The following is a 20,993-nucleotide window of genomic DNA, read 5'->3' on the forward strand; positions in this document are numbered from 1 at the left end:
ACACATATGGCCGAAAAACGCCATGTAAAGAAACGACCACAGATGGAAAAACTTTTTATTAAAAATGGTAAATTAACTTTTTATTGTTTGATATCTTGTTTAATTCTCTTGAAAAGAGATTCTCTTTCTTCTTTTTTCATAATTATTCCAATAACAGCAACAGATCTGAGAATTTTAAAATTTTATATAACATTCGGTCCGATTTATCAATAACATCAGGATCATCATACTGATGGTTATTAATATAACTTCAAAAGACTTTGTGATATTTTAATGCAACAAATAAATCTTTATAAAAAGAGCATTACTAATAATAATATTTTCATTAAGTTTTATTACAAAAATACTAAATATTAATAAGCTTTTAATACTCAATTTTTAACTTTATCAATAATTTGTATGTCATTATGTATGTATGTACCTGATAGTAATATTTATCTCTTGTGAGTCAGTAAAGCAGGTTAAACGGAATAAAAGAAATTTGTTTCGAAACTTTTACAGTAATTAATAAAATATTGAAAATCTACAAATGAGCGTGCATCCGCACAATTTCAACAGCAAATAAGCGCGCGATGAAAGAGATAGCATCTACTTGCTCACAAGAGATTACGCTTATACCAGATATCTTGTACATATATTATAGATAATTCAGGAAGCGCATCAAAAATGCAGTTTCGAAATTTATATTCCTAAAATTGACATTGCAATTTAAATTATTTCAAGTAGCGAATTTAATTGTCAAATTTGGAATTCGTTAATTGATTTGCATTCATTCTCCCTCTTGATAAATCCTAGTTAATTCTTTTTCGATCAAGTGCTTGGTAAAAAAATCTTAACGGAACAGAATTTTTCATTCAGTTTTTGTCTGTAAAAACATCGTACCTAAAATTGGATTGTAAAGTTTGGAGAAAGTTTTTGTGAAAGTTACAAAAACAATTTACAAATTTACAATTTTGCAAGATAGATGTTAACGTTTTAATTATATTGGAATTTTTAATTTTAATTTCTTGAAAATTAATTAAATACATCTAAATGAGATCGTGCTTCTACGTGGCGATTCACATTAAGTTAAATTTGACACTATAGATTTAACAGTGTATATACAATGTAAACATTATTTATTAATATCATTATTTGCGTTAATATAAACAGTAATGATGTATATATATTTTTAATTTAGTTTAATTTTTCATATGTACCACACATGTTAGATGTAAGGTTGGAGCTTTCTCGTGTACGGGGCTCCCCCTCCCCCCCCCCCAAAAATAGAGCTAATTAATTAGGCAGGGCACGGAGGGACCCGGTAGAATGCTGCACGTGAGCCCCGGTCCCCTCGACTAGCGCCCAGGGCTACTTCGGAAACATCACCCGAGGGTTCCCATGTATCGTTTTATCCTTGTTATTCACTCAGTGTTAAACAAGGATAAGACGACACCCGAGAGCACTCAGGTAGTGTATCCGAACGTAGCCCAGGTAGGGACACTACGGAAAGATTTTAGTGGTTGCAAGTCCCACACGTCCCCGAAGAGGGGAGGATGGAGGGCAGTGCATAGACATTTCTTTCTCGTTAACAAAAAAAGAAAAGATCTAAGGTGTACGATTGACAGTAACGTTTCAAAATGAATATGATGTATTTACGATGGACTCGTTTTTTCCTACAGGTAAAAACAGGTAAAGAGTTGAATATAATCCTAAAAACAGGTAGGTTGCCAGATGCTGCACACGTGTTCTTACTTTTCTAAAAGATGATTTTAGACTTTTACGTTTAATCTTAGGCAGGTCGAAATATCTTTTGTATTCTATATCGAAAACACAATCTCTTTTATTAGAGCTTTGACTAAAAGATATTCAATTGAAGAAATATGTCGGAAACGATGTCCATTCACGTGGAAAAGGTGCGCGCTAATGGAAAACATGTGTGGCCCACATGTTCGCTTTCAAAGTTGCACCTGTCGAAACAGGTTTCTGAAAATTTTGCAATTTGTGATTATTAGAATATGTACTTACTTCAGTTCCTGATTAGCGAAATAAACTTTGTCACAGTCGCAAAAACATTATTAATTATTCTCCATTAGATATTTATGTCGTTTAACATACTTATTTGAATCTATCACAATTATCATTTATTTCCTTTTCTATTGAAGAAAAATGCCATTGTTATTCGTATAGAAAAGATCAGCGCTAATGAAAAACACGTGTGGCCTACATGTTCGCTTCCAAAGTTGTACCTGTCGAAACAGGTTTCTGAAAATTTTGCAATTTGTGATTATTAGAATATGTACTTACTTCAGTTCCTGATTAGCGAAATAAACTTTGTCACAGTCGCAAAAATATTATTAATTATTCCATTAGATATTTCTGTCATTTAACATACTTATTTGAATCTCTATCACAATTATCATTTATTTCCTTTTCTATTGAAGAAAAATGCCGGTGCTTATTCGTATAGAAAAGGTTAGGGCTATTGAAAAACACGTGTAGCCCACATGTTCGTTTCCAAAGTTGCACCTGTCGAACAGGTTTCTGAAAATTTTGCAATTTGTGATTATTAGAATATGTACTTACTTCAGTTCCTGATTAGCGAAATAAACTTTGTCACTGTCGCAAAAACATTATTAATTATTCCATTAGATATTTCTGTTTTTTTTTGTTACAATTTTTTTGTTACAATCGCCACCATTCTCCCCTACTTGCTTCAGTTTCTGATTAACGAAATAAACTGGACCCTTTGTCACACAGTTGCAAAAATATGAATAATTATTCTATTAAATATTTCTGTCCTTTCACATAGTTATTTGAGTCTATCGTAATTACTATTTATTTTCCCAGTCGCATTGCATTTTTACAGATAACGAAATAGCGTACAATAAATTTAATATTTAGGAATGTTATGCAAATTTTATAATACTTTACTTTTCATAACGGATCGATATTCGGATAATCAAGAATGCATGTGTTCATTGTTTCGAGAGAGACGCGCGCGTTTATTAAATTGAATTGCACGGCACAGGATAAAATGTTCGACAACGCACGCAAAGAGAATCGCGAATTTCTGATTTATTAATCAACGCTTTCCAATAATGCGTTCACTCGTTGTTCCTCGTTTATCAAAATCGCCAGCCGTTCACGCTAGATTTTCACAGCTATTACATACCATTACGACTATAATCGATATCGACGGTATAGTAAGTAAGCGCGGCGAGGTAGGATGAGGCAATCCAATTTGCGGCTACCGGTATCTGTCCCCGTCGTCCAATTAACGGATCTTTCTTCTAATCTCATGGATTCACCTCGCGCCCGTCCGGATAAATCCCAACTCTTTTTGTTCGGATAAAAGAGGAATGAAAGAGGGAACGACGAAAGCGGGAAGAATGACGTGCAATTATCTAGGTACGTCGATTGCTTTATATGTGTCGGAAGTGTCGAAATCACGTGTACGAAGCGAGAAACGCTATTACTTTCAATAACGATTACTGCATATATCGAAATAGTGGAAATAGACAAAAAGTTCTATCTAAAAAAATTCTTCGTGCACGAAGAGCTAATGGACTGGGAAAAGAAAACGATAGGAAAAAACGAGTATGAAAGAGATATATTTTGAAAGAGCCATTTCGTATTTTAACTAATTGAATATCGCCAAAAATTAAAAAAATATTTTCATTTGATAACAGTTTAATTTATTTAATTTAATATAATAAAACTACGTCGTCCATAAACATTTGACAGTCATCGTCAAAACGACGTTGCCGTAAATGAGAGATGCAAAATTATCGTTACAAAATATAAGTTTCTTGAGTTAAATATCCAAGTCTTTTTCATTTATTTGAGATTGTTTTTAGAAAAAGTATTTTTTTATCGAATACTATATACATTAACGTAACTAAGAACGTAGTTACAAATTTTTTTCTTTTATTATTTTGTTTTATCTGACATTTTGTGATTAGATTTTTTACACATAATGTTATAAAAGAGTCGGGTATCGAGAGTTTTTACGATGTGTGACGTTAAACGAAAGAAAAATCGTCTACAAATCTCGTAAAAATGTTAGCGCAATGGGTCACCGAGAGTAGAGAGACCCGTCTGTAACTTATTATTTTTATCGCGACATTTCTTATGCGAGAAGGAAAGTAAATGGTGACGGCGCGACCGGCAGGGCGGTGCATTATGCAGATTGTGCAGGATGGTGGACCGAGCCATGTGTATGTATACCAGTGTCGCTTGTCGCTTGGACGGATCTCGCCGGCGATTTCTCGACGCGCGGAGGACATTCCGTGCGTCGATGTACGTCAGGGTTAGTAGTTTTCGCGCAAATACGCACGAGAGGGTGTACGCGCGCGAAACAGGCAGAGATAATATTTGCCGAGATTTGCACGCGTGCCCCCGGCTGGCCGGCCGTTATTTTCGTATCGTAATGCCGCCGCGTCCTGGTCCCCTCGCCGTCGCGCGGGATGAAGCCGCGTATCCGTGAGAAATGACACATCCGCACGCGCGCGATTCCGTAACGCGGTGTCTCCACTGAATGCGCGTGGACCAGAGTAAATAGGTGTTGTGCACCGGAGAAGCGCGCTGGTGTTATCCGAATTAGAGAAACTACGTGCTTGCCACTCGCTATTATCCGGCGCTACGTAAATTCCATTGCGCGACGCGCGTTCGATCAACCTCTATATTCTATATTACTCTCTCTTGATGTTTTATATTTTTGTTATTTTTTATGCTCATGATAAATTCAGCGACGAGCGGCCGTCGAGTCTCGATTGAAATCGAGTGAGATTGAAATCTGTGTTCGTTCTACACTTGTTTAATTATGTTTATCTGGATAAGAACTTTGTTTGCATAAGAAACAACCGTCGTTGAATCTTCCTTGTTTTTCTTTTATCTGTGTTCCATTTTAATCTGTGAGACTTCAATCCCCGTTCTAGTTAGCTTCAAGTTAAAATAAAATCACGCAGGACTGCACTCGATAATTTAACCGCGAAATGAAAAATTCAAGAATATGAATGGGAACTCTAGAATTCTTGCATAATGCATAAAAAAAATGCATCAATCAAAGTTCTTCATTTCCTTCCTTTCTTCAAAATAAATTGATTGGTTGATTTTCTTATGTCTTATGTGTTATGCATTATGCAAGAATCTGTGTTTCAATTATTGACCGTGATATTAGCGAGAAATATTTTTCCCTTATTTCTCTTTTTCGGACTTGGATTAACATTACAGGATAGCAGGGATCGTTCTACTTTGCCGTCCGCACGAAGAAATGCGGAACGTTTGAATCTCATGGCTCAAATCGTGAAATAAAAATCACCGACTGTTGACGTTCGCCAGTGAACGTCGAAGCTTACGACCTACAGCAACTTTCGCGCGTTAAAATGCGCAGGCACACGCGATGCTGCTGTCGCACAATCGTTGAATGGGTTTCGGTCCCGGGTCTCTCGGCCGATCGGGGGATAATGAATTGAGACCACTCCCGTGGTCCCGCGCACCCTTATCTTTTTGCCGGATCCCCGACACTGGGGACGGTAAGGGGGCGTATAACGTCGAACCCGAGGAATATCCTGTGGATGGCTGGCATTGTCGATACGAGAATGGACGACGCCATAGTCGAAAATGTAGGTGAGATCGAGGTTAAGCCCCAGTGGAGTTGCAAGCTCGCGCTTCTCTGCATTCAACTGGTCACGCACAGAAACGATCAAGGCATTTTCTGTCGAAGCTACTACTGTGTTCCCAGAAAATTAGAACACAACAATGATTTATGTTAAATTTTTCTTTTCAAAAAATCTATGCTTTTCAAAACGTATCCGAACCATTCCACAAAGGTATCTTTGAAAAATTTCTGATTGAAATAGTTTTTCATATTCCAGAGCACCGCTTCTGACACTTTAATACTTTAATACTCGTGGCATAGCAACCATTTCTTAAATCGATTTATATAACACTAAACGAACAAATGTAACATATATTTGCATAAATTTCCAATTTTATAAATTGTCTTTTATTTTCGAGGATATTTCAAGAGTGAATTTATTTATAATTTTTTGTATTTAATATGTATTTAATCAACAAATGTAATATATATTTATTGCATAAGCTTCAAATTTTATAAATTATCTTTTATTTTCGAGGATATTTCAAGAGTGAATTTATTTATAATTTTGTGTATATAATGTGTATTTAATCAACACATCCGAATGAGGCTGGAGAGGCACGTATTTGAAATACTTTTATTTAAAACGCCGTATTTGCAATACGAGTGTATTTTGTATTTTGTATTTCAACTTTTCAACGGAGCAAGCATGAAAGTATTACAGATTTTGTATTTAAAATTAAAAGATTGAAAGTTTTTTGTATTTCAAATAATAAGATTGATTGTCAATCTCTCTCTTATTGTTAGTATTTGAAATGCAAAATACAAAATACGATTGTTTTACAAATACTGTTTTTTAAATAAAAGTATTTCAAATACATGTCTCCAGTTCTGCATCCGAAAAAGAGCAATTCCATATACGAAACTAACATAAATAACCATAAGTATATCTGCTTTTTCATAAATCTTTTATTCACCGACTCAAACAAAATGGAATTAATAATTTAATTGAGTACCCAAGGAATATACAAAAATCAACAAAAAATCCAAATGCACTTTACTTTGATTCTTAATGTTAATAAATAGTCAAATTTTCTAACAAGATCATTACTTTAACTTTCATGACATCAAAATAAAGTCATTTTAACTTTCTCTTAACTTGATGTGTTCCTTGGGTAAGATTCTTTACGCAATTTACGAAACTTTACGAACACATAGTTCATCTCAGAAATCAATTTAATTTAACCAAAAGATTCTTATAAAATTTGATTCAATTTTTTTTTTAATATCGATAAACATTTCCCAAGTATACTTTACTTTATAAAAAATATATATACGTATAGTCCATTTCGATGTATGATACCACGCTGTCTCGGCCTCGTTAACCCCATTTCGATTTTCTACGTCGACATCGATGACATAAGATCACCGGGATGGCGGCCCAAATTATTAGCATACTGCGTGTCCCGGCATACAGCGCGAAGTTTATGTCGAAAATACGTTGCGCTGTTAGCCGCCGTAGTTGTCGCGCTAAAAGAACAAACAACCGAATCGCCAGATTTCATCCCTCGCCGTCATTTCGATCGAGGAGAAGGGATGTCCGATTTGTCGTCGGTCCACATTATGAAGTATTTGTATCGGCTTTAAGGGATGCGTTTGCGAGGGAACGTTTGCCAGATACGCTGACGCCTGTATTAATATAATATATATTTCCGAAAGTATACGGTCGTTTCACTTTGTATTATTTGAATAATTAATTATTCATTCAACGAGTGAATACTAAATGGCCACGATTCGTCATTGTGCTAATCGAGATTGAAGAACAATTGTTATCAAATTGAAAAATAATTATTGTGAAACTGATGGATTGTGTAGTTCAAAAAATATTTAATTCATTAATTTCAAACTCGAGAAAGATTTTAAATTATTAAATTAACGGACTGTAACGAATAACGCTTGAAGTAAAAAGTTAAAGAAATTTTATTCTTCCAATAATTTGAGTGGATTATACTTTAATAGAATTTTAATCTCAGATTTAATTATCGGGATAGTTAACATCGAATATTAAGGGGATGTGAATGAAGGCAATTATATTCTTGCGAAAGGAGAATCCGAGATCAAGAAACATATTGTAATAAAACGCGCGATTTCCGGAGTAGTGCCCTTTTTAGGGCCTCTTCTCTGATAAGGGCCACTTTAATTCATTACTTTCTCACAGACAACTGTCCAGGATATGTGTATCAGATGACGATACGCGACATATACACAGATAATTCTATCGTTCTTGTCGCGCGGCGCATTCCTTAGATAGATAATTCCATCCGTATGCACCCGCGTGTAACTCGCGCGTGGAACGCGTCCGGCACTCGGCGATACCAGGAACCACGTTCATCTCGGGCGACTCTCGTCGTGTTTTTCTTGCATTGTGCTGACCACGTATGATCCTAAGAGACGACGTATACGGACCCGGCGTTGCCAGTCTCGACTAGAAGGTGGTTGAAGCAACGAATCAGATCATTCGAGGGATATCTTATTTTTCCAACTTTACATCTTTCTTACCAATTAAAAAACATGTATACATCATTTACCTTCTAAATATCAAAATTTAAACTTTTTTTTAGATACATCAGTTGACAATCTGAGTGACTATTAAGTTATCGCAAAAATGATATCTAAATTTTGATAGATACAAGAGATCTGTTTCTTATTCCTGCACCAGACTGCATTAGAACTTTCGTTTTCGCTAAACATCAAACATATCCTATCTTATTTTAAGTTCCAAAAGTGTATATTAGTTCAGTCAAAGAAAACAGATCTAAAGATAAGTGTTTAGGGTTACAAAAACTACACGAGGAGAAGCAGCTGATTATCATTCGACCATCGTCATTCGTCTTCATACTGAGATATCTTGTTGTATTTTGGTATTTTTCTCATTCGCATCTCGAATTATAATTTTTTCGCGTCGAGGATCGGCAGAGATCGGCAACGTTGCGACGTTTTGCGTGTTGCACTCCGACACGTAGACGGTACAACGTACCCGAGACTTCTCTCATCCTCCCTACCGTGTTTTTTTCTCACTCCGACGTGCACTCCACTTAGAGTTACAATGTTGCTCGTGAACTGGCAAACATCGTCTTGTGAGCCGACGCGACGTGAGCAGCGCGCGTGCAACCCGCAATTCTACACGCGCAACTCGAATTTCCACGCGTCTTTCGTGCACGCCGTCTCGCGCGACAAAGCCGCTCTCACGCGAAACGTGCGAGGGCTCGAAGAAAGAAAATAAAGCGACTCGCGCGTCAACGCGCTTGAAAATCGACGACGCGTGACGCGAATGTTGCACAGCCGCGGTGGCGGACTAATTAAATCTACCTGAGCATCGAGGCGAGAAAGGAAACTTCTTGCAACAATGAAAGTATCATTTGACAAATTAGTTTCTTTCTAAGAAAACCTTTCTTGTAAAGCATCCTTTCTGAATTCTTCAGGCAAAATTCAGAAATCCTGTCAAAATTCAGTCCTCCTATTGAAAAAGTACTGACACGCAAGGGAACGATGAGAGGTGTTTTTCCTCGATTGCTCTGAATTTTTATTACCTACTAGCAAAATCAGTCGAGGAAAAACATCTCGCATTGTGTCCTTGTAAGGTTGGTCCGTTTTTTCCATGGGACACCACGCGAAAAAAAAATAAAACGTAAATAGAACTGTTTCATTTCCAGTACTTTCATAAAGGCTAATTTCTAACTGTTCGATCAATAAAACAGATTTATAAAATTGTGTTTTTATTACAGTTTTTTTTAAATCGAAGACCCAGAGGCCAACCTTAACAAAAAAGTTACTATTTTTTACCTCAATACTTACAAGAGACGTCTGTCGTCTCTACGGACTCAATTGTCCGACACCGATTTGATTCTCCGTAAAATATGTTGTTAAACACAAAAATCTAAGAGAGAGAGAGAGACACGTATTTTTTTATACGTGCGCCGACTCATGTTTAAGGGGTGTGTCACCGGTGAATCAAATCGGTGCTGGGCAATTTAGTCCCTTTAGGACGTCCCTTGTTAATATAAGGGTTAAACAATTTCTCCGTTTCGATATTTAGCCATTTTATTTGCCAATGCAAGTTTTACAAACTGACGTGATGAAAATAAAACATTTCCGGGAAAACGCATATAATTATATTTCGCGTTCGAAGCAATAATTTGTTGACGTCTTTTTTCTGAAATAACTATACAGAATGTTTAAACATTGATGACAATCAATGCAAAAAGTTTTAACCTTCTAGCAACCATTAAGCAAATTATTTTTAAATACTTCGGCAAAACCATTCTTTTTATACATTGTCAATGTAATCTTAGTATTATTATATGTAATTTATAATCTCAGTTTGTCAAATTTTTCTAACAGGTTTTATAACAGCTGCACTGCTGGTATAGTTTGTGTATTCACATACTTATGATTATCTCTCATTGTATAAATCTATGAGTACACTATAAATTAAATTAGGTATATTATTTAATTAAAACACCACTATGACATTCGATGTTGACCTTGTAAGTAAAGGTTTACGTGGAAGCAGCAATCTAGCCTTGCATAGATTGCCTTGTGATTGTTGTAGATTGATACGTGCATGCAACTAAGCGTATTTTGTTGCATTTTGAAACGGGAGAGAGCGAGGGAGCGCCACGGCTGATAGGTCGCGTAGTTTATTGATCATGAATTCGAGCCTGTGTTTAGACGCCAGTATCGCGACGCCGTAATGTGAGAATCGTGCGCCGTAACAGGCCAAGGAGGCAACAGCCGTACCAAATCGTTAAACGCCTCACGCGCCGTGTTTAATTTTTAGCTAAACGTCATAACAAACGAATATCTTTCGCTTGGCACTTTGTATCGAGTTCTGATTCAAGAAATCACTGGATTATATATCGTGGGATTTAAAAAACTATATACGCCTTTCTCTCTCTCTCTCTCTCTCTCTCTCTCTCTCTCTCTCTCTCATTATATATTTTTATTTAATTTTTTATTTTTGTTTTGTTTTCCGTTTTTATTATTCTTTATATTTTCTTTTATTTACTCTGTAAAAAAGCTTTGAATGATTCAATGTGCATGCCGTTAGTAATGTACAACTAATATATTATATTCGAATTTAATTTAAATGTAAGATTATCTAATTAAAATTGTATTCAATCATTATAATTACGCACTAAGTACTGCATTGACTCCTCTACTTCCCATTATATTCTTTCTTAAATTTGTTAAATATAATCAGGAATCTTATATAATATTCTTAATTATTATACATCATGTGCTTGAGGGGCTTAAGTCTTAGAACGGTAAATAAATGATGATTCTCTCTCTCTCTCTCTCTCCCCCCCTCTCTCACTCACTCCCCCCCTCTCTCTCTACATGCATTCTCCTGTTACTTAAGAATATTTCAGAGTACAATCTCTCAACCAATTTCTAAAAAGAATACGCAGTATTTAAGAGATAAATACGCGTTACAAAATTGATATCAAAGAAATATACCTTTCGGCAAATCTTCGGCAATGAAAAAAATAATCGTTTCGAAAGGGTGCGCGTTACATTCTATTCCCTCTTCCCCAGCTCTCGTGAATTTCACGAACGATCGCTACTCGTCGACGAAAGTTCCGGGCAACAATTAGCGTAACGAGGAGACCTGCTGTCTCCTACAACCTAGAGGAAATTCTAGCAACCCTACGTTCGAGGGTGAAGCCTCGCGCTCGAGGGAGGAAGTCGCGATCGCGTATTCTTGGGATAGGCGCGTGAACGCGTAACGAACGCACGTGTGAAGCCTTTGTCAGATGGCACGATATCTCTAGTTCATTTTATCACAACACCCGTGCGCACATTATGAAATATATTGTTCGAATAATTATTAGAAAAAGCGATTTTTTTGCCGAATGATAATTAGATGTTTCTCATATATATTTCTTTCACGGAGATATAAGAAATGATTTTTTTTGTAAAAAGCGCATACCAGATTTTATCATCGAGATAAAAAAATATAAAATATCCCACTAAGCAAGAAACGTTGCAGCAACGTTACTGAAATGCTTCGTAACGTTTCTTGTTTACTAGGATAAATCTAATATCTTATCATTCGGCAAAAAATCGCTTTCTTTAATAATTATTCAAATAATATTATAATTCATAATGTTAACGCAAACGATATAAATAAAAAATATCAATGTCGAACAATTTTATTTAAGCTCATTATATGAAAATTAATTTAGAAACTTAATTTGTTTATAAATCAGTGCATGCTTTTTGAATATACAATAGAAAACTGATAAAGGAAATTTTACAATTGTCCGGAACCGATTTGATTCTCTATGAAATATGTCGTTAAACACGAAAAGGAGACGTATTTTTTTATACGTATCTCTTAGATTTTCTTGTTTAACAACATATTTAATGGAGAATCAAATCAGTTTCGGACAGTTGTGAAACTTCCCTTGTGAGATACACTGATATAAAATATTTCTTTTTATGTGAACTATTGTACAGCTGGTTACAGAAAGATTGTAACACTTTTTTCGATGGGTTTTGGAATGTAACTTGCTTATTGAGTGATTGGTTCTTACCAAAGACAGAGAATGGACTGCGCGATTCGTGGTCAAAATGGTCGATAAAAATAAGAGAGAGGGACCGTGGAAGACGGTCAATCTGTATCTCTTTCCATTCAATGGTATAATGGAAGAAAGAATGAGAAGGAGAATGCCGTCTTCCACACGGTCCCTCTCTCTCATTATTGTCGACCACATTTGAACACTACTCAGATACGGATCGCGCGGTCCATTCTCTATTTCTTTAGTTCTTACTTATGGGTGTAACGGTTTACGTTCTATCGCTTTACGACCAAAGTCGACTTCCAAAATCTATTGAAAAAAAGTGTTGCAACCTTTCTATGATCGGTTGTATCTTTCTTTTTGCTGAAACTGTAAAACTTTGTTAAAAAGTTAATGTAAGAAAAGATGTAATAAATTAGAAAAATCATGACAAAGCGTGACAAAGGCTTAATATGCATCTTAGAACGATAAAGAAAGAGAAAGGGAGAGACAGAAAGTTGGTAGAGCAGGAGCTACCCCTATCGTAACGATCAGGCAGGGAGAATAGACGCAACGCGCGACAGAGCAACCCCCTTGAGTCAAATGGGGGAGGCCCTTGTCCTTTCATACGGACGTGCAGCCCGCCCTTAAACAGCCCTAAACTAAGTCAATTTAGTTTTGACATTAAGTGTGACTGATCGTCCAGGCGTCCAGGATCGTTCTTTTAAAATGGCCACCCAGAGTACCGGTGCATCAAGAAAAATAATAAATGTGCGACTCGCAAACCGTGTTTCTAACCGAGTTTTTAGAATATTTTTCTGACTGAGGAAATATTGAATATAAGGCAAACGCAGTGTCGTGACGAGTTTTTCTTTCTCTTTTTACTAAACTTTCCGTCAACATTTTTTCCTGGGCACCAATTTGAAATCAATTATTTTTAATCAAAATTTAATTATTTACTAAATTCTTAAATTTTATTATAAAATATTCAATGAACTCCTTGATTTAAATTATAATTTCACTGAAATAGAAATTAAAATAATTTTACATTATTTCACAAATACCTAAATGTTCTTTGATAATCCCTTCCCTCTTTTTTAAGGAAACGTAAATTTTCAATAAATATTAATATTTTATGTAAGTATTACACGTTTTTCTTAACGTGAAGCAATTTTTATTACATATTTCTATGTGTATACGTAATATTATTTAATATATTTATAAAATAATTAATGGTTTGGTAATTACGAACCTCCCATGTTATTTCCAAGCTGACTTTTTCCTTTATCACCGAAAAATACTTTAATAAAAGTATTTCGCTTAGATAAAGCGAGTGATATTTTCAAGACCAAATCTTTATGTCTAGCCAAGATATTTTTACACAAAAAGACAACAGTCCATCAATGATTTATCTTGTTTTCGTAGCAATGTATCGAGACGATTCGCATTGTTAGAAAAACTCGCACAATTGTAGGTACGCAGTACGCACTAGCAGCTTTTGCGGTATATTATGCTTTGCAAAGGACGAATGCGTGACATCATTCGCGGCGGTATGTACGTGCCCAAGTGGAAAACATCCGCGGCACCAATTATCCATTTTTGCACGGAATTATCGCTGGCGACCGAGATAAAGCTGTCCAGTTCGCGCTGTATACAAATCATTCGCGACAATTGCACGCAAATTAGTTGCGGATAAGTCCGGGAATTCGTGAACGCCGTCACGTTCGGGATTTCGATCTTACTGGATCCTATCATGCGCATTTAAAAGCAATACTCGTGTTTCTCTCTTCCTATCTGTATCTCAAAAAAAGATATATATATATATATATAAATCAAGTATTTTTACTTCGGGAACTCTCGTAATCACACATACTGAACAATAACTGCTCAAGAGTTACAACTCAAACAAATAATATCAATTTGGCCAATTATATTGACCAATTATTGATCGAATTTATGTCATCTTTTTTTTGTCATGATTCAGTCATGATATTATTTTGATTTTCTTGCTCTCCTTGGGAATAAACATTATCTTTCATCACTGAGAAACATTTATTAAGAAATAGGTATCCATTAAATATAATAATTATATGTATGATTTTTTCTTTGAGATAGAGATGATCTGTGCATATGAGAGACAACGAACAAAACGGGATGAGGATCGACGGGTTGAGGGGTCGCGAAATATCGCGACGAAATATTGCGAGGCCACGCGAGAGCGTGACATCGCGGAAAGAAATCCTTCGGAGAGGACACACGGTGCGTATGGATGCCGCGGCCGTCACGCTCTTACGACGAAAAGGAACGGACGCAGAAAACGTAAAAAAGCCGTCCGTGAAGCCCGTGACGTCAACGAATCACCAGGCACAAGTCGGGTCAGCTGGCCGAAAGCCAAGCTGTAAAATAATGGTACGTTAGTCCCGGTCCTAATCGCCAGATCGACGTGCCTTAAATTACGGCCTAATAACGTTCGTAATAAACGCGAGTAGAATCGCATTTTTTTTTACCCCATCTGATTTCCTAAAATTCGATACGCGGCTCCGCTCGCGACATTATCATCCACACGGAAAGAACTTCCCGAAGTATCTAGATATTTGGATAGAAATCTGAAGATAACTTTGTTGGACTATCCAAATAATTATGTAGGACATTCAAAATAGTTGCTGGAATATTAAAAGTGTTTGCAGTGGTATCTTTATGCTTATGAGCGTCTTATATAATTATTTTAATGATTCAATAAAATTATTTTTAAATTCTGATCAAATTTTTAGGTACTTCAGCAAAATTTTTCTTTCTGTGCAGCTTTAATATTCGTGAAATTTCAGTAACTACGATTTAAACGAACATAACGATGCTTTATTAATTAATTTTGTGCCAACGCGATTTTTTTTAAATTAGTAATGCATAAAGATATTTATTGTTATTTGATGTTACATTTGTCTTCTAATAGATAATTCTTATAAAATTATTACAACAATTTATAATATATTTTCAGGAATTTTATTAAAATTGTGTTACAGACGAGAATCTCATTTCTTGTCTAAACAAAATGCCATTACAAGAGTAAGCTTTTATTATTTATTCCCATTCCATCCAAGATTTATTCGTTAATCTTTAAAGCTACAGATGTTAGTCTCACTAGAGGAAAACGCGCCTCAATTTTTCGCAAAATCTTATTTAGTTTATCGTCCTGTTTGCGAAATGCGCCGGACACCGACCCGACGACTTCTGGCTAAAGTAATTTTCCCTTCGCGGAATCGACGCAGGTTCGCTCGCCGTTCCTTCATTTCTTTTTTCTCTCGCTTTGTTCCGCGTGCGCCATCGCCATCGCGTTGATGTATCACGCGGGGTGAGAGAGCGAAAGCGTGGAGGTGATAATAAGCCGTAAAGACTGTGAGACGCATCGGGAATGCGTGAAGTATTTACTCCCCTTATATGCTTCGACAGACCGAATGATCCCACCCGGGACCGAAACGCGGGTCCAATCGTTGTAGCCTGTCCATAATTCAGCGACGTTATGGCAAAAGAAGATGTCACTCGCGTGCAAGCCACATTACGGGGGTGTCGTTTGATCCTCGGTTAACTGACTCTCGAGCCATTACGTGTAACAATACACGTGTAACGCGTAATATCGCGCGAATGTTGCGTATATATTACGCGAATACATTACGTGTTACAGCGAACTTTTGATTCTGTCTGCCTCCTCTCGGCTTTTATACTTTATTTATGCTTAATAATTTTATATACATAATTTCATAACAATCGCGAAATGTCTTTATGAGATTTATTATAAGATTTTTTTATTATATATAAGATGTGATACTTTAGATTTAACTTACTTCTAGTTCAACATGGAAAGAATGATTTTGCTGAAGCATCTAAAAATTCAGCTTATAGATACAAATCTGAAAATAATTTTGATGGATCATCAGTAGTTACATAGGAATTTCAAGCATGAGCAATGCTGCAAAAAGTTTTGACATTCTAGCAATTAATTTGAGTGTTCGTACATAATTATTTTGATGGTTCAACAAAATATTTTCAGATCTGTACAAGCTAAATTATTAAATATTTCAGCAAAACCGTCCTTTCGGTGTAAGAATTATAAAAAAAGATAAAGAGTAAGTAAGTGAATCTAAATTGGTAGAAATGAACATAAGTCTTGCTTACTGTTTAATTGGAATGAAAGTCTATCGAGCGTTCAAATCACCGGCATCGCGCGTGCATATCGTCACGCTATCAGTCGCACGTAACACGCGACCATTCTGCACAAAAATCGCGCTGAGCTAAGAAATACGATGAAAGAACACGGGGGATGGAAGGCGTGAAGGAGCGCAATATTCATCGCGCGTCGGCTTGCGGCAAAGTAACGCGAAATAGAATTTATTGGCGTAGACGAGGGAGTGCCGGTGAGTTTTTGAAGTCCCCCAGGACTCCGTAGCCTTCGCCATTCGACTCGCCAGTAAACCACGACTCGTCTCATGAACGTTGCAGAATGGAGCAGTGAGCGAAAAGGTTACGCGCAGGCTCGGTTTCAGACTCTTAAGAATCCTAAAGCCTATTCTACAATGTGCTTTTTGTTTCCTGTTTTTTGCTTTTTGCTATTTTTTACATCTTGTCTTTTTCTTATCAGGTTTTTGGTTTTCTGTCGCCCGAGATAAAAGTTAATGATAAACTTCAAAAGAAATAGAAAACACGTAGCAAGAAATATAATTATCGATAAAACGGTAGTAAAGAGGGGGAAAGCAAGAGATAAAAAGCAAGAAATAGGAAACAAAGAACACATTGTAGAATAGGTTTAAGTGACTTGAAAATGCAGGACAACTCGCTTGACTGAGGAGATATCAATTATTCGCTGCCTCATTATTAAAAAAAATTTCTAAAAATTATAAAAGAAGAAAGTTATAAAATGTCAGGAGAGAGAGAGAGAGAGAGAGAGAGAGAGAGAGAGAGAGAGAGAGAGAACGACAATTTGCTTTAAGCACGTTTAATCATCGCAAAAATGCCACAGCGTATTTCTCATCAGGATTAATTTGTATGTATAATCGCGAATGCGAAAATCTGTTTAAAAAAAATTCTTATAAATGATTAATCTTAAGCGATTGCTGAATTATTTTTCCATAACTGTTAAAATCTATGATAATACAGATATTTATTTTTTAATTTTTAAATAAATGATTTATAAATAAACAATAATAATGATTATAATATATATTATATAATACGCATAATTTCTAATAATATTTATGGACGTTTATTTTTTACATTTTAAAATACAATGCTGTATAAAAGTTCAATTTACATATTCTACTATGAATAATTATCGGGCGATATGTAATGTCGCTCTGTCTGTGTGTCCCGTAAATATGAAACGTCTTTTCTCTTGCTTTTGTACATACATATACACGTGCGCGTTCACCAACGGAATCGTCTTTCGCCATGGGTCAGTTGTAGAGCTTATAGGCCGCTCTGGGACGCGGAAATCGCTTAAAACAGCAAATTCTACGCGTGGGAATTGGATGGTACATGAGCGATTAGGAAGAGAAACCAGTTATCTTGTTTTTAAATTCAGATTAAGCTAACTCGACATGTCGAGTTTCATACAAATAAGCGAGACGTTACAATTTGTTAATTAATCAACACGCGCATTCAAGCGATCGTTGCCGGAAAAACTTTCGTAAGCAATGACGCAAGGCCGACTCGTGTTTTGAACCAGCGGCACACGATGCATTTCTTCCTGCCGGATTGTTTGCGTTCAGTAAATTACTAGAATTGCGCCATACGAAATGCAAAATTTCTAGTAACATATTAAAACGCAAGCAATCCAGTAGGAAATATGCATTGTGTGCCGCAGATTTTATACGAGGGAAGTCTTAAGGTGGGCGTAAAGGCGCAGCCTTGGACATCTGTACGATAACAAGGATGTCTGTTATGCTGACGGTGCATCCTCTACCGTAATCAAACTTGTGGAACTGAGGTATCGGTGAGTCGCGAAATTAAAGTACCGTGGCGTGCGAACTCGTGCGCGCGATTGTATTTCGGGAAACGATGGCGTTGCTCGTGTTTATCACACTTTGAGCACGTGCACGATTATTTTTGCGTGACGTTACCATGGACGGCTATAATGATACTCCCGGATAAGGAAGATCTTACTTTCAAAACAAAATTTTAAGAAAGGAGCTTCCAATCGAGAACGATATCGATCCAAGAATTAAATTTTGGAGGTGAAAAAAGTTTAATAAGAAAAGGGGACTGTTTTATTTTAAAATTCACTATTGTCATAAAATTCAGGTCAAATTTATTACTACAAAATAACAAGATAAAAACAATTTTCTATTATAGATGGAAGATAAATTTCGTATAATGTTTTTCTACAATGATGTACCTCTTGATAATAGGCTTATTAAAATCTGATAAGCAAAATCTGATCGTTTTAAGCAATATTAATTAACCCATTTAAAAAAATATATAAAAGTATATAAATCTTTGATTTGAACTTTCTGATGGTAGTGTATATATAATATCTAAAATTATTTCTCCTATATGCTACAGGTCAATTTGTCTGATTGTTTGCTGGGCAAAAATTATCGTGTTATTCACGTTAATATTTTTTAACCAGATTTTGTAACTTTGCATGTAAACGCGATCTTAACGTTAAATTTCAACGAGACGTCGCGGTCCCGGGATAATTTTTTCTTTCGCGAAACTGAACGATGACGAAAGCACGCGCGAAACGACCTGACGGAATTTGCAAGCCTCACGTGGCAAAGTGCCATAAGCACCGGCCCGGGGGTTGACTGCCGTGGCGACCCACGATACTCTTTTTATTATTCCGCCGAGAGAGCTCCCTCGGCCGCCGGTGAGTTCTTTTATTTCGCGATTTCTCTCTCATTTCGCTGAACCGACCCACCGACACATGGGTCGAACTTGGACCCAACCGCTCTGCCAATTTGGTGGGATTATTGGAAGTCGCCGATCGTCCCAGGAAGAGTAACGCAAGAATCGCCGATAAGCGACGCGATAGTTACGACTATTAACACTTCCAGTAATGCCATCATTCACTTCAATTTGTATTTTTTCATATTTTCTTTTTAATATTAAAAAAAATGTTTGACTTGCTTTTTGGTTTTAGATACTGAAAAGTATAAAGAAGAAATGTTTGATCTTGAAAATTTCTTGGATAAAGTCTCATTATTGAAAAAGAGTTGCCATTATTGGAAAAAAGTTGCCATTATTGGAAAAAATTTGCACTCTTGAATAAGAGTGGCAGATTTTCATTCTTTTGAAGTGAGGTTTTATTCCAAGAAATTTAGAAAGTAAATTCTGTTTGAAATACAGAATGCAAGTGTATCTTTGTCTTACGGTGAATGATAGAGGAAGGTTCAAAGATTTTTATCTGCAATTTAAAACTTTAGTACCAATCGTACAATTGTCAACAAATTTTCGCTTCAAGTTCAAATAACCCGTTACTGCAGGGCTAATTATCATAATCTCAGGTATCTCTTTTTAGAATCCATTCATCAGAGATGACTTCGTCCATTATCTTATAATTATAACCAATTTTTAATAGGACGAAATGTCTCGCGAACGTCTCTATATGTTTCACGCAAGCGTAAAATTTGCATGGCACAAAAAGATAGAAATAAAACTCACGTTTCATGACGCTGGTGATTGCGCTGAGCGCTTTTATTTAGATCCAGAACGTTGGTCACACACGATGGCGCAATGCATGATCACCCATGGGCGCGAATCTTTTCCGTAGCCGACCGGTCCGTATCATGCCTGATCGTCGCGGGGAGATCGTCGGGGTACGCAAGAGAACCGATGCAACTTAAGGTTGTCTTAAGCAAAACTAAACTTCGGTCTTGCCTCCTCGACATCCCGGCATCGCGTATCCCCCCACCATCGGTTTCTTTTTAGTCATGTGGGATTTACGCGCACCGGGAGTAGTTCTCACAATCGGGGCGGTACCCGTTTAAAAGACGAGCAGCGGTGTCACTGTCTCGCGTACGCTGCGTCACTATATGCATTGTACGCGCCTAGAATCAAGATACGATTAAGCGATGAACCGGAGATGTTAGTACCAAAAAAGTATTAAGGTTCCAACGACTCACCACTGATCTTCAGGTTAATAATGTTAGAAACGAGAAAAATATGTAATGAAAATTTTGGAAAATAATATTAAAATAAACACGTTGTTTAATCTCTTCGTGGTCACAGCTCCTGAGAATTTTATGTCGGTCGCACAAATGTGACCCCAACACTTTTAATTGATTATCGTACTCGCAGCTTTTGTTCTTTAAAATAACAAAAATTATTGAATATTTTATTGTATTATATAAAAGAGTATTTATTTAGTATAAGAATATGACTTTTATAAAGATATAGGATAAGATTATCCCAAACTTTTTTGGAAGTTTCATGGATCCTTGGTGATCACGAAGGCATCAAAACAATATTTGCATTTGATAAAATAACACTTTTAAAATCTGAATACTCTCTTTTTATTTCGGAATAGAATAAAAGCAAATTTATCTGTATTTTATAGTTGTCATATAGCTTGTTTCGTTTTTTTTTCTAGTTATGATTCAATTTAAAATATATGGTTTTTTATTAATTATCGGAACACAAAGAAAATTTTCAATATATTTTATAAATTTATTATTCTATAAATTGCAGATGTTATTTTACTTAAAAATTCTCATATTTTAATATGATTTGCAAGAACTTTTTTATGTATGTTTTTGTTTCTAATGTTACAATCCAAGATAACTGCAATGAGTAGGCAAGAGTTTTAATAAAGAATAAAACGAAAAAAGAACAATTATGTGTCAATTATAGTTTAAATG

General features: G+C 36.0%; 1 protein-coding gene across 1 annotated transcript in view; it reads right to left on the reverse strand.

Moving 5' to 3' along the window:
* Positions 1 to 19,944, reverse strand: part of sim (bHLH transcription factor single-minded) — a 43,836-nt gene extending 23,892 nt beyond the window's left edge. The window contains exon 1 of the mRNA XM_018455158.1: positions 19,798 to 19,944. Coding sequence (XP_018310660.1) covers positions 19,798 to 19,804 — 7 coding nt within the window. The 5' untranslated portion in view covers positions 19,805 to 19,944. The remainder of the gene's footprint in view (positions 1 to 19,797) is intronic.
* Between the last annotated feature and the right edge of the window lie 1,049 nt (positions 19,945 to 20,993).

The sequence above is a fragment of the Mycetomoellerius zeteki genome, unplaced genomic scaffold (genome assembly GCF_001594055.1).
Source record: "Mycetomoellerius zeteki isolate Tzet28-1 unplaced genomic scaffold, Tzet1.0 scaffold471, whole genome shotgun sequence".
In the NCBI taxonomy this organism is placed as follows: domain Eukaryota; kingdom Metazoa; phylum Arthropoda; class Insecta; order Hymenoptera; family Formicidae; genus Mycetomoellerius; species Mycetomoellerius zeteki.